At 42.4% G+C, this 14978-nt stretch overlaps 1 protein-coding gene across 2 annotated transcripts in view; it reads right to left on the bottom strand.

The window, feature by feature from the left end:
- Positions 1-13303, bottom strand: part of ACS (acetyl-CoA synthetase) — a 72819-nt gene extending 59516 nt beyond the window's left edge. Inside the window, exon 1 of one of the 2 annotated variants that reach the window (XM_087399283.1) lies at positions 12698-13303. In XM_087399283.1, coding sequence (XP_087255409.1) covers positions 12698-12877 — 180 coding nt within the window. In that variant the 5' untranslated portion in view covers positions 12878-13303. Of the gene's footprint in view, positions 1-10534; positions 10892-12697 lie in introns of those variants that run through there. The other variant, XM_087399282.1, reaches the window with a different exon arrangement.
- Positions 13304-14978: the final 1675 nt, after the last annotated feature.

Below are 14978 nucleotides of genomic sequence, written 5' to 3'. Positions count from 1 at the left end.
TTTTTTCTTACATTCTGGGATCTTCTTAAATTCACCTTGCTGCAAATGGTAAATATAACATGGCAAAATCAGCAGATGCCTTTGTCATGAAGAAAAGGGTCTTCTCAAGCTGATTCCAAAAAAGCAGCTATGTGATTCACTGGGTGATTGGAGGCCAATCACCCTCATGCCAGTCATTTACAAGATCATTGTCAAAATGGTGGTTGATCGGATTAAAGGTTATTTGCATAATGGGTTGCATCCCTCCCAATATGGCTTTGTTCCACGTCGCCATATCACAGATAACATTGCCAATGCTTATATTGGGATTGAATATGCCAAATACACGCAGCAAGATGTTCTACTCTTGCAGGTAGATATTGCAAAAGCCTTTGACACAGTTCAATGGGATTTCCTCTCGCAAACTATGCGAGCTTTGGGGTTTGGACAAAAAATGCAGCAGGTTATTTACTGCCTTTACAGAGATAGCAATGCGGCTTGCATTATCTCTGGGGATATCTCTAATGAGTGGACTCTTCGTTGTTCGGTCCGCCAGGGATGCCCTCTCAGTGCTTTACTGTATGTCATTGCTACTCATCCTATGCTGCAATATATTGATCATCTTGTGGCTACAGGATTGGATGCTAATCGCAGCATGGTTGCTCAAGCTTATGCGGATGATTCTTTCTTTACCCTGAAGAATACGCCCCATGATCTTGGTGCCTCGTTGATGCAGGCCCTCTCTATTTATGGTTTGGCAGCTCGTCTTCATGTTAATTTTCAGAAGTCTAAGCTGCTCCCTTTGCATTCCAAAGACTAGCATAGTCTATTATGGCCCGGGGATATCATTCCACCCACTCAGTTTGTTCGTCATCTTGGTTACCCTTTGGGGTGGGAACTCACTCGCCGACAACAAACTGATTGGGTTTTGGCTAAGCTTCGGAAAAAGCTTGAGTATTGGAAACTGGCAACCTGGCCTTTGCACGTTCCTCTTCGAATAGTGCAGTCCATCCTTGTGGCATATATTCAATTTTACTGGCCATTGATCATGTTCACTAAGGCAGATCTTACATCTTTCATGTCTGTCTTTATGGAACTCTTCTGGCGATCCAAACATGGCAAAAAAAGTCTCAGGCTACTTTCGATGCATCACATTTGTTCTCCCAAGATGCATGGTGGATTGACATCACGGATATTCATGTGCATATTCTTGCCCACAAGGGGAAAATGTTGCTGCAATTTCTGCAAGGTGATCAGCCTTGGGCTCTTATGATTAGGACTCCGGTCACTCATATCAGTATTTCTGCGTTTGGTCATTGGCAACTCGATCACTGGGATTTCTTTTTGGCTGCACTGATGGCACTTTGCCTGGATGCCCTTTTGTCTCCCGCTTGCTTCTTGACTGGAAGCATGTTCTTTCTCATCTGGAATGGAATGGACGGCAATCTTTGCTTGGGAATTCTTTGAGAGATGAAAGCATTCACTGGTCGAAAGTCTTTCAGCCTCCCTTGGCTTTACAGGAACCTCGACGTTCCTACTTTGTCTTGTTTAAAGGCATCACCTCGGTTGCTGATGTTATAGATGATGCTGGTACTGTGTTCCCCTTTTCTCTAGCAGCTACTACATATGGATTGGGCTCTCATTATCGTCCTTTGTGGCGACAAATTACTTCTATGCTTTCGCCCTTTGTTATGATTCCTCCTTTGGAACTCCAGGACCGACTTGAAGATTGGACTTTGACTTCTCCAGGGTCCTCTTCTCGTCCTTTGAGGCTATCTCAGATTACTGTACCTGCATTGTATAAAATCCTTTTGCCTCAACCTTGGGTTTCAGAGAGAGGTGATTCTGTTTGGCGAATGCATCGCCCAGCCAAGTGGTGGAGGAAAAGATTACAGCAACTTTGGGCCTATAAAGTACCGCTTTGGCAACAGGTTTTCTTTTGGCGAGTTCTTTTGGGAGTGTTCCCATCTGGACAGCTATTAGCTCATCGACACATTGCTCCTGCACTTTGCCATAGATGTTATCCTTCTTCAGAGACTGTGCCTCACTTGTTTTGGCATTGTCCGTGCTCTCGTGAGTTTTTTGATCTGCTTCGATAGCACGTGCGAGCGAGATTCCCATCTGTTCCGTTTGGGAAGTTCTTCTAGCTATTTGGGGTTCATCCATCCAGACCGGAGTTTTATCTTTTCTTCATTTGGGTTTGCTACTGGGCACTATGGACTTTATGGACATATAGGAATTGTAAAGTCTTTTGTGATCCTACTTTCTCTCTGTTTGGCTTTTTTAGGCGTTCTCTGCAGCAATCTTTCTTTGATTGCTTGCAAACCCGCTGCATAGATCATGAGGTCTTTTTGGCATATACTGAAATTTTCAGTTGATGTAATTGTAGCACCTTTTTTTGAGGTTGCTACTCATATAATATAATCAATCAATGATTTCACCAAAAAAAAAAAAGTGTGTGTGTTGTAGGGGCACATCTAGTGCTATGATGTGTCTAGTGTGTGACCTAAGTGATGATGTAAGCGAAAGGCCCCCACATGGGAGGTTCCTTTGATTTAGGCCAGTCCCACTGATGTAGGGGCTGATTGCCACTGATTTAGGAGAGGTGCCTACACCATCCTCTCTTTCTATAAAATGGAGGTCATTCCTTCATTCTAATACATGTATTTTGCCTCACTTGTGCTCCCACTCTTTGTGCCATGATGCATCTCTTCTATCCCACACTCCTCCACATTTGGTATCAGAGTTGGTAGGCTTTGTAGAACTCATTTTGGTAGTGCCACCTCATCATCTTCTCTAACACCTCTTTTTGAGCTTTCTTCCTCCTTCCTTCTCAAAAATTGCTTAGCTCTGTTCTTCCCATTCCTTGCCACTTTTGCCAATCCCTTCCAGCTCGAGTTTCTACACTATGGGGCACTCCTCTGGCCCAAAGCATTTCCCTAGATTTGGAGTATTCTACCCGCGCTGATTCAAGCAAGCTGAAACGTCAAAACATGCAATTCTGCTCTTCTGCTCAACCATTGCCTGAGCCCTCCTAGTACAAGCTGGTCCATGCCTAGAGCCTGCTGCTGATGAGTTTTGAAGGCCAATGCTTGCTGGAGCAAGAAGAAATCAGAGAAAAGACAGTCAAAGAAGACGCAACTCTCCCAGACAAAAAGGCGCACTATTTCAACAATGCTATGTGGTGAACTTACTTGGGTATTCAAGATTCAGTTTTGCACAGAAAGCCCTCTCAAACTCTTCTTCAGTCGTGTGAATTGTGCCCTCCAAGTTGAGCTAGTCTACTGCAATGCATTTTTGACAGTTTTGGACATTTGATGCTAGAGTAAATGCTAGAGTGATGCTTGAGGATTGAAGTAATGCCAAAGTACAGATCAGAGAATGCATTTTCAGTTTGAAATTCAGTTGGGACTGATCTTTTGTCAAAATACCAAGCTCTGAAGGTTCTTCTAATGCTAATCACTTAAAGAAGACTACAAGAAGGACAAAATTCAAAGTGAAGAAGACCCCAGCCAAGAAACTTTGGGAGAAGCCAACAGGGTATGAATATGCTAAACAATTAGGATTCTCTGAATTTATCCCTAGCAATCTACATTTGTATGGTGAGGGAGATTTCTTTGTTCCACAAGATTAGTCATTTTGTAAGAGAGTAGACACTGCCTGACAAAGGTAAGGCCCTCTCATGGCTACTTATAAAATTGACAAGTTCAATGGCCAAGGATTCCATACTTGGCAGATGAAGATAAAGTTTATGCTTATGAAGGAAAATCTATGGGACTTAGTCAAGGAAGGAACTCAAACCTCTCAGGAAGGTGAATCAACTACAATAAAAGGTAAAGGAAAAGCCACTGACTCTACTTCTAAACCTGAAGATGCAAAGAGAATTGAGAAAGCCTGTGCCATCATTGCATTAGGTTTGGGTGATGACTATGTACACCACATTTCAGATTTGGAATCCCCTTTTGAAGCATGGCACAAGTTAGAGATATTGTTTGGTGCTAGCTCTCATACTTCCAAATGAAATCTGAAAATTAAGTTCTTTGAACTTAAAATGAAGGGAGATAATGTTGCTGCCCATGTCAACAATATGAGAAGTATTATGATACAACTAGCTTCAATTAATTCCCTTGTCATCGAGGATGATGCTATAGCAGTGCTTTTAAAGAGCATGCCTCAGGATTTTGACAATGTGTTTACTACTTTGAAGAATCTTCCTCAACCCTCATTAGAAGGCATCATTAGTGCCTTACAAGAAGAGGAAAGAAAGAACACTTCAAGAATGGGCAAAATGCATACAGAGGCACTTGCAGTGAAGTTTTCAAAGAGCAAGTACAAGGCTTATAAATACTGTAGGAAAAACAATCACCTTGAGAAGGATTGTTATAGAATCAACCCTCGCTCATATTGTGGAAAAAATAATCACTCTGAAAAGTTTTGCAATGAGAAGAAGAGGACTATGACAAATCTGGTTGAAGAGAGAACTCCATCAGCAAAAGAAGCATCCAACTTTGTGGTAGAAGACAAGGACTTTGCCTTTCGAGCAACTTGTCTTTGATTTTTTGTTTATCATCAGTTGGTCAAATTTTAAGGTTCTCTGCCTAGAGTAGTACTCCAAAAAGAATGCTATGTGTTTTGTATTTTGTAAAGCACCTCTGGTCACCATATGATGTAGGCCATGTGATATGTGTTTGGTCTATCCCAGTTTTGTAAACCTTGACCCTTGGGCACCTTTGCAAGCATGAGATTCTAGACATAGATTTATCCTTGACCACCATGAGATGGCCATGTGTGACCACCATGAGATGGCATGAGAAACTATGAGACTAGATGTATCCTTGACATTGCAAGAGGCAAACCCTTGAGAGAGAGTATGTTGGGATAACTATGGTCAAGGGCTTGCTCTATGGTGCATGTGTGCATCTAGGGGAGTCACATGTGTGTGTGTGTGTGTGTGTGTGTGTGTGTGTGTGTGTTGTAGAGGCACATCTAGTGCTATGATGTGTCTAGTGTGTGACCTAAGTGATGATGTAAGCCAAAGGCCCCCACATGGGAGGTTCCTTTGATTTAGGCCAATCCCACTGATGTAGGGGCTGATTGCCACTGATTTAGGGGAGGTGCCTACACCATCCTCTCTTTCTATAAAATGGAGGTCATTCCTTCATTCTAATACATGGATTTTGCCTCACTTGTGCTCCCACTCTTTGTGCCATGATGCATCTCTTCTATCCCACACTCCTCCACAACATTTTCCCTGACCCTTGTCATTTGTGAAGAAAGATATCCTGGACCTTTACTGAGAGTAAGAGTTCCATTGCCACGGCGCAAACAATCTTGACTTTCATGCTACATGAAACACATTGAAAACTATCATCCTTCCATTCGGGGTTGTATCGAAGTTGGCTCCATTGACCTCATCTATTGTCCATCTGCAAACAATCTGGAAGATATCTTCACCGGAAGCCTTTGAGCAGCATATACCTTTGTGGTGTCTTACAAGGGGGGATATTTCATGCTAGCCATCAAATATTTCGTGCAAAAGATGCCATCGATGAAGCCGCAAGTCACCATAAATTTTCTAAGCAAGGAAGCTGATATGCCATAATATTACATGCCAAGATTGTATATACCTTCATAAGACTAGAATATATCCAATCGTACAAATTTAGATTTTTTGTTGTTCTAAAGTCCAAAAATCTACACTAAAAATAACAGATAAAATGGAAGAGAAGAAAAAAGAGGTAACAAAATTTTTGAAAGACAAAAGGAAGACATACTTAGCAAGCAAAGCAACACTTATGCCGTCATCAGTGCCCAAGCATAAGCAGCTATACTGGATTTGCGCAGTCTCTTGGGCAAACCCACTGCTTACTAAAATACATCAAATAAATAAAAGAGAAAGAAAACAAGAAAGCAAGATTGACCCGTGTGACCCCTTTCACTAGACCTCGACTACTGTAAAAGGCCCACACTTGGAAATTATCCCCCAAAGAAAACGCTCGCGGCTCCTGCTGCTATTTTTTGGGAATTTCCTCCCTCTAGCCTTTCAATCGTGGCTTCAAATTTTGACGAGTAATTTTGCGTAAGTCAACTAGCTTTTGTCTTTCTAGGGTAAGGATTGGGGATAGGATTTTCTATATAACCCAAGGCTTTGGCTTTTCACAAGTTGGTGGTTCATTATGGAAGACATTGTGTCTTGCTTTTTCGTTGCTCTTGGAGATCCATTTCAAACTCTTCTGGCCACAAGTACTCATGCCGACGTCCTCCTCCCTAAATATGCAGAAGTGCAACGTAATCTACTCGAATGCAGCTACCCTGTACCTTTCAACTACTCTAATGCAGAAATGCAACATAATCTACTCCAATGCAACTACCCTGTACCTTTCAACTTGTCTATATGTCTGATTCTTGATCTCGAAGACTCACTTGCGAGCAGCCGCTTGACAATGTGGCATTTCCAAGGGTTATTTCAAAATGTTTCATTTAGAAAAAATGCTCCAGACATTAGGCCTAGTAAAGGACAGAGCAATCGCAGTCTTATGCTTGAGAGGCACAAAAAAGCTTTCCCAGATAATAATTACCATACATGTGATAGATATGGTAGCACAGTGTTGATGGGAGGGGAGGAAGCTGCGGAGGGAAGGACACTGTGTAAAAGCCAAAGAAATACAACTGTAAGATCACCTTGTGGCAAGGCATCAATGGTGAAATCTGAGGGAGGAGATCAAGGATGGCAGTGCACACCAATGTCCCTTTTTATCTTCAAACCATACATTGTCTTTTTCTATCAATGACTTTCCCTATGTTTCTTCTCATGTATGAATCACAACCCCCATCATGTCCACCTTGATGTTCCAGGCCAAGGATAAAATAGTCACACGATCAGAGTGTTAATCATTTGGCAGGGAGTTTATCATCCTTCGTTTTTGGCTTCCATCCTCATTGCTTTAAGGTGCTCTACCAACAATCTCCCTTAAGCAACACGACAATAAATGCAATCCATCTCATTCATCTTATTCAATTGCTCTTTAATAAAGCCTGATGATAAAACTATATTGTCACATAGAGAGCCTAAACTCCTCCAGGCTTCCTTTGCAATCTTACCAGAACAAACTTATCTTGCAAAGACACTATCACATAGGAATCCATGCAGCATATGCTTATGTGCTAATTTTATCTGCTCACCTGTCCTACTTCTGCCTTGTTAAGAACCGCTGACTATGGACTAAAACCCCTTGTCTTCTATTCTCAGGCAAATGACCCAGCCCATTGATCTTTGATATTGCTCAAGTGTTGACTGCACTAGCTGCTGCAGGCACCAATCTAATGGGAAGGACAAAGATGTGAAGGACTTTGCTAGCTCTTTTAAATGTGGGCCCACACTTTGCTAGCTCTTTGAATGTTTTTAGGCAGGCAGCATAGTGGAACCAAAGCCTCATTCTGCCCTCTCGTTGAGCCACATCATACCCTGTTTTTGGATGCCCTATAGATTAAAATAAAAGCAACCAAAAATAAAAAGCCATGTCATCTTCTAATAAAAACGCTCCTCTCTCTAAAAGGCAAGCTCATCTCTGAGCAACTTCCAGCACTTCAGCAGCTTGCTCCAATGACTATGAGAGAATCATGTTCTCCGTTGATTCTCCTTTCTTGAGTATTTCCTTCTTGCGACTTCGCAGATACCATCCAATAATTCTCAGTATCAGTTAACCTTTACGTCGAAGAATCTGAGTATTGTCCTGTCAATTTCCTACAATATTTTTGGCATCTCATCAGCCAACATTGGTAGCTCTCTTGCCAAGCTCTTCAATACCAAATTACCTTGAAATCCTGCTTATGCCCAAGAGTCCGGTCAGGTGTGCTTGCCTGTCATATTATCTTCGTTTTCTCTTGCTGTCCCTAAGGAGGACTTATGAAAATTTGAAGATTGCTAGGACTTTTGAACTTCATCTTTTCTTTCATCCTTGCAACGTAGAGAGCGTGAGAAATGGAGTTCTACACCCTTGTTTTATATTATACCGCACCTAGCATGACATATCTTTGTTTGGCCCATCCCTCACACACGGGCGGATATGAGCACCAAAGCAGCAGCTCATGATGGGGCTTCAGGGAGGAACCCAAATTGGAAGCTTGATTGAACAAAAATGCAAGTTGCCAGACTCTATCTTTCAACCTGCAGACACAATCAGATTCAGTGGCCGCATTGACATTATTTTGGAGGCTAGCTGCGCATGAAAATCCGTTTGGAGTGCTAAAAGCACAGCTTTCGGAAGGAGTAGGACACTCCCGAGCTCGGTCGAGCGAGCCTCATTCACTGGGATTCCACGAGCTTCTTTGGCTCCAGCAACTCTTCGCAAGTGCCTTTCTCTATTAGCCTCTGGTACATCCTGCATTTTCTCCCTTGCATGCTCGCTTATGATGCAGCTTTCCATTGGCTAGAAGATCTTATGTTTTGATTTTCTATAAACAAGGCATTCAGGTAGCCAATGTGCTCCAACAAAATCATTATGTAGCATTTACTTGATGGTTTTGCAAGAATCAATGCCACCAGGTATCAGGGTAGCCAATGTGCTTTAGCAAAACTAATCCATGCATGATCAAATTCTATGGCCAATCCATAAGATTTGCAAGTGTCAAGGATGAGATCTATACCAAAATCTATCTCGTCCGGCATAAAAAATTTGATAAGAATGCTTTGCCGAGACTCATCCAGGGCCGTAGCCCCTTTGCAATGTTGATGGCAGAAGTGTTCAAGCAAGCAACGATCTCTGTTCAGGTAGTCTCCAATCTACATTTTATGGTATGCTCTCTGGATTTTGTTGTCCTATCTGAATTCGATTTTTTGATCTTATAGGAAAATTTAGTGCCTTGTTTTGTATTTTGAGGCAACGTTCCTTTACAAGAACGTAGTTTGCTATAGTGCTCTTAAAATTCCAGACTACTATACGCTAAATCAAATACATGATTACATCTTTACTAAATACAAAAAACTATATTCCCAAGGAAGGGCACGTTCCTTGGTCTTACATTTTTGGGAGAGAAGTTTGCTAACTCTCCGCCCACACACATGTAAGGTTTTCTACGAAAATCCAGGTGCTATTTGCTAACTGCAAGCTACTAAGTACATACCTTCTTCACCACTATGTACTGAAATCGATTTTCTTTGTAATTGCCAATGCTGCCAACTCTTTGACCACGCACATGTGTGGTTGAAAATCCAAGTGCTATTTGCTAGCTTCAAGCTACAAAGTACAGACCTTCTTCACCACTATGTACTGAAATTGATTTTCTTCGCAATTGCCAATGCTGCCTGTCCGGGTCTAGTTCCCACTAAAAAAGCTATAGGCACGTCTGGAATTAAAAAACCTAGGTCGGAATACCCAATCAACGGAAGAAGAAAGCAAAGTCGTATCGAATGCTTTGAATTAAACAACACCAGTAAGACAAAAGGAGAAGCCTTAATTTCATTCACAACATGTGCAACTCACGCAATCAGGAATCAATGATCGTACAGTATGCTCCGTTCAAGACAAGATAACAAGACAAGGACAGGGGCTCACTTGATAATAGAGAGTCTCTTGCGGTCCAAATACTGTAGTATAGCAGACAATTGTTGGGTTGACTTTTCCATTAAGTAGTTTTTCTATAGAAATACCAGAATTATGCTTTGGGCAAAAGTTATCACCTACTCCAAAGGACGGCACTCCTCTCAAATGCACTTAATTGCTCTAAAACACCTAATCTGCTCACCATAAGGAAGACGTGGTGGACCAGGGGAGCTTCCACCTAGTGGCTCATCTTAAAAAATAAATTTCAAAAGAGATTCAATGTCGGTTCATGACTTGCGTTTCAGAACCTAGGGACTGAAGTAGCCAGGAAGCCAACAAGGGATATGATCGATAGAATGTCAGACGGAGTTCACGTTGCGCCAATACAGTGTGCTAGGAGTAAAAACGAGTGGTGATCGCTATTTCTAATTTTGTTATTGGAGTTGAGTTTTCTGCAGCCGAAGGGCTTTCATTTTTGTATGACTAGCTAGAGTGCAACTCCCGTCCATGCTCAAATTTTCGCTAGTTGGTCAATTTGAAGCAGAAAAGCGATACGACAACGTTGTCAACTCAAAACATTTGCCTTTTATAAATCAGTTCAAGACTCACAGATGGGTATATGAGAATCGAGGAAACAGGATCTCTAATGCAGTACCAGGTGCTCCAGCAGTTGCGAGAAGGCGGTAGAAAGTGTTCATTAATTGATTCGTCCCACAGAAATATTCTACCTTATTCGGTAAATTAATTAGGGGCAAAGATCCAACGATCAAAGACAAGCGATACGATCGCATTGAACAAACGTAATTTGCCACCAACTTGAACTGCAATCACAGCGAGCTGTGTGGAAGATCAACGCAATCCGTTGTTTAAGGATCGCGAGCGGATTCGGGCGGCAAAGGAATCAATTTTGCGGGGAAAAGTCCAAAATCCTTGGTGGGTTGGTGCGATCATAGAGGGGGCGATAAAGGACCAGTGACGGGTGGCAGAGATGCGGAGAGGCAAAAAGGACTAACCTTGTCTTGGGAGGAGAGGAGGGCGTGGAGCTGGAAAGAAGGGGAGGGGGGGAAGAGGAGGGAATCTTGAGGGGAGGGGGGATGAGAGAGGAAGGAGGGGGAATTGGAGGGAGGCATGGAGGAGGAGCAGCGATGGAGATGGAGGTGGAGATGGCGATGGCGATGAAGCTGGAGATCGAGACGGAGATGGAGATGACGATGGAGCTCGAAGGAGGATTTCTGTCGATCGAAAGAAAGAGGCAAAATTCTAAAGCTGGTGCAATCCATAATAGCGCACATTGAATTAAATCCAATCGCTCCTCCAACTTTTCTTCTTCACAACGTGCTTCACGCCGCTCTTTCCGGAAGCATAAATTCCCTCTAACTTTTTTGGTCCCCCTCCACATTTGGCCCCTCCCTCCATATCTAGCACCTCCCCCTCCACATTTGGCGGCTTCTGCCTCTTACCTCTACCCCCCCCCCCGGACACCATCAATTGACTTTTTGGCCTGGTAAGCCTAATTGATGGAGGCCCAGCTTGAGATGGGACAATAATTTCCAATGTTTTTTTAATCCAACCCCCAATTTCCACGTAGTCTCCACCTCCACGTCCCCAGCTCCAACTTACTATTTCACTCCCTACTTTTGCTCCAACTTACTATTTCACTCCCTACTTTTTCTCTCTCGGTGGAGTGCCAACTTACCATTTCACCCATAGGGCAAGCCATTTTAATGACAAAAGTTATTCAACTTGTTTTTTTTCTCTAGTCCAAGTCAGCAAGAATTTTATGCTAGCCGTCAGATATTTGGACCTTCTCATGCAATAGATGCCATCAGTGAAGCTGCAAGTCACCATCAGTTTTCTAAGCAAGGAAGCTCATGTGCCAAACCATTCCAAGTCGAGATTGTCGATCACCCGTGCGACACTTTTCACGAGACCTCGACAAAAGGCCCACCTATGGAAATTCTCCCAGTGCTAAATTTTGGGAATATCCTTCCTCAAGCCCTTCAAATTTTTCCCAATTTTTTTTTTTCTACAGCTCAATAATCTTTTTCAAAAAACAGCCGGCTTTTATTAGATGAAAACCAAAACGGGGCCCCAAACAAAATTGGGGGCCTAGCAAAGCTTCAAATTTTGACAAGAAATCTTATTTTAAATTTTATCTTATTTTATTGCAAATTATATAATCTCCCTCACTCAAATTATTGGGAATAAATTATTGCCTTCATATCTTCATTTCTCCTCGCCTGAAAACATAATATTCCCTTCAAGCTTGGACCTATTAACAAAAAATTGTACCTTGTGAAGAGATAGTTGCAAACATTGGTCGAGTTCTTAAGTACCTAGGCAAAAGACATCACTCTCTTTGCTGATTATAGCTAGTTGATAGCCTTCTTTTCAAGAGGCAGTTTTTCTCTTTTTGCTTTCTATTAATACAAATTTTGTCTTTTTTTACCACAAAAAACAAAAAACCTTGATTTCTCCTCCTTTATATTAATTATTGGAGACATAATCCTCGATTTATACCTTGAATTGAATATATATTGTATTAACTTCTTGGCAATACGAATTAGAATGTCCTCAATTGACAATGCTTGTGGAGCCTACAATCTGCTGTACATGCTGTACAGAGGGAAGAGAGAGAGAGAGAGGATGGGAGGGCGTTGAGCTGCAAGGCAGGCTTGGGGTCAAGCTGGAGAGGGGGTTGAGAACGAGAACTAAAGAGACAAAGAGGGCGGGGGTAGTCCTGCCGGCAACGCGAGAGAGAGAGAGAGAGAGAGAGAGAAGGGGGGGGGGGGGGCGGGGTGGAGAACTACTCATTTTAAGTTTTCCGTCGGATTCGAGTAGGCTCTCAGCTTATGCGAGAGGGTTCTAGTAATCAAAGACCTTCCACTGAAGAGCTATTCAAACAGGAAATTGGATTGGATGATCTTGGTCGAACGTCCAAGTTACGATTTAAGGTGTCAAACAGATCCACAGATAAGGCGACGATCCTGTTCGACCTAGGGAGGTCTGGAACGGATCGACACTGGAGATAAAGGCGTGATGAAATCAGATTAAGGCAAAGAAATTGCAAAGTCTTTTCCCTCACCCATCTAATGCAATGCAACCGTTGCATCCCGTTTATCCATAAAAAATGCAGCATGTTGATAAACGAAGAATTGCTAGAGTGGGTAGTGTACCTGCTCTTTGGAAGTAAGAATCGCAGTACTTTTGAACTCAGCACTCGCGTTGGAAAGGTCGTGCTCCTCTGCGCTCAGAGACTCGCCGAGGACCTTAACATCACCGGAGGCAGGATCGTAGATTTCGGCTCCAGAGTCAGGGTGGTTGTGTTTGGCGGAGATGGGTGAAGGGGAAGCCATGATTAATCGAGCAAGCGTACTGATGCTACGCTGCAGGACGCGTTGACAGGGGAATTGGGGAGCTGGGGCACGAATTGGGCGAAAGTTACGTAGAAGAGGAGAGGAGATCTAAGCGATAAGGATGAGGTCTGGCCAAAGAGCGGTCATTCCGCCATGGAAGCTTGAATTTAAGCTTTCAAAAAACGCGTTTAGAAACCCCGCACAGCTGGATGTTGAACGGAGCTACAACGTCCAAGTTGTTGCTTTTCACTTTGTAATTTTGTCAACTTCGATCATGTACACTCCCCTATTTCTGCCACTAGTAAAGGATTTCAAAATTTGTCAACCGGCCTGCAGAAAATTTGGACCACATCATTGAGAAGGCAAGCAGACTGTCTCATCTTTCCGAGCTTCTGATCAATCGTGCATACAGTGTTCTACAATGCTTGAAGCATGAGATAGGCATGAGTCGGACTCATGACTCACAGTTCCAGAATTTTAAGGCCAGTCAATGGACTGATAAATCCTTGGATGTAAGATCCAAACGTCACATGATGATGAACAGGTGCCTCGGATTCAGGATCCAGATCGCCCAATGGGCAAGTGACAGGCTTACGGAAATTACTTACTTGATTCTGTTATCATTTGATAATTGGCCGCGAGTTCAACGAAGCTCCTACCATGATTTATTTCATGTCTTTTTCGTACTTGGCAGCCTCTCAAAGTTCTTTTATTTTTGCATCATACAAATCAGCTGATAAATGATCCGGGAACCTCGTGCAAATCGCCTCCTCTATATCTATATGTTTATAAATTATCCTTCCAATTGCCTTCTTGAATCACGATCCATTGTTCATTCTTTACACCATATAAACCCAACATGATAAAACATCGTGAATAAAGGAAGACCTCCTTTTTTGGCCTCCCCTTTAGGAAGGTTCTCAGTAATATTATTTTGTGGGATTTTATTTCATCCATGCACCTCGGAAAACTTGAATAAGGGCTTTCTTTTACTGTTTCTATCACAAGGGCTTCCTTTAAATGTTTCTAATCCCTATTTGTTCGGTTGTTTTGGGGCGGGGGGGGGGGTGTTCAATATTGTTCTTGAAAAGTAACGTTTATTTATAGAGTTCTAGAAGGTGGGCATTGGGCACTCGAGGCAGAGCCTACTAAGCCATCACCACTATCAACTTCCAAGCGAAGCAATTCCTCAAGGCTACATCCTAAAACTTTCCTTGAATTGCATTAGGCAAGACCCAAACCTTCCTTCATACAGGCTATTATTGCATCAACTTCCTTGCCACACAAATTTCTTGAGGGAAAAAAAAAGATTTTGTTAAGGATGCACCTAATAGAGGGCAGAACTTGGCCAAATTTTCTACTAGATGTGAGCCAAGGACAACGTAAAGCGAATGATATCTCCTAACATACAATGGCCAAGTAGCCAACCATCCCACTCACAACCTACATCCTATACTAACCTTAAACTATCGAATATGACCATAAAAGATATCAGATAGTCTGTAAGCCTCCTTGATAGAGAATATAGTGAGAATGCTCCCTTAAAAATATTAACCACTGTTCTCTCATTGGTAGAGAATGAAACAAGATCTTACATAAGAAAATGTAAAACTATATACTAGAAAGGAATCAAATGCGTCCTCACTAGCCCCATTCTGAGCTAGCACAATGAAAGGCTTTTGACAAATGAGGAGAAGTGGTTGATGAGGATACAAACATTAATAAATTGAGCTTCCTTGGGCTTGTTCACCCTTGTTCCGTTCTATCTAACCTAGTTAATAAGAACACTTAAATAAACCATCCATAACATAAAGCCAAATAAACAAATCAAAACACTTTCATAAACCATACAGAGCATAAAGCCAAATATTTTATACACAAACTTGGTATCCCAAGCCAATCCTCAGCCTTAGGCGCAATCAGGACTTTAGAACAAGAATAGCACCTCCAGGCAGATGGAGACAGACACTAAAGGAAAAGGTCCTGCAAATCTAGCTTCATCCCAACATACTCTCGACGTGCCACCTCCCTCTTTGCATGGATTCGATGCTGACCTCTTCGACAAGGACGTTTGGCATCCTAAATCTCAAGAATAGCACAG

This window comes from Dipteris shenzhenensis, chromosome 28 (assembly GCF_047967505.1).
Source record: "Dipteris shenzhenensis isolate YYH24624 ecotype China chromosome 28, Dip_SZ_1.0, whole genome shotgun sequence".
Classification (NCBI taxonomy): domain Eukaryota; kingdom Viridiplantae; phylum Streptophyta; class Polypodiopsida; order Gleicheniales; family Dipteridaceae; genus Dipteris; species Dipteris shenzhenensis.
Note: the sequence above shows the minus strand (reverse complement) of the source record. Positions and strands in the feature narration are given on the sequence as shown.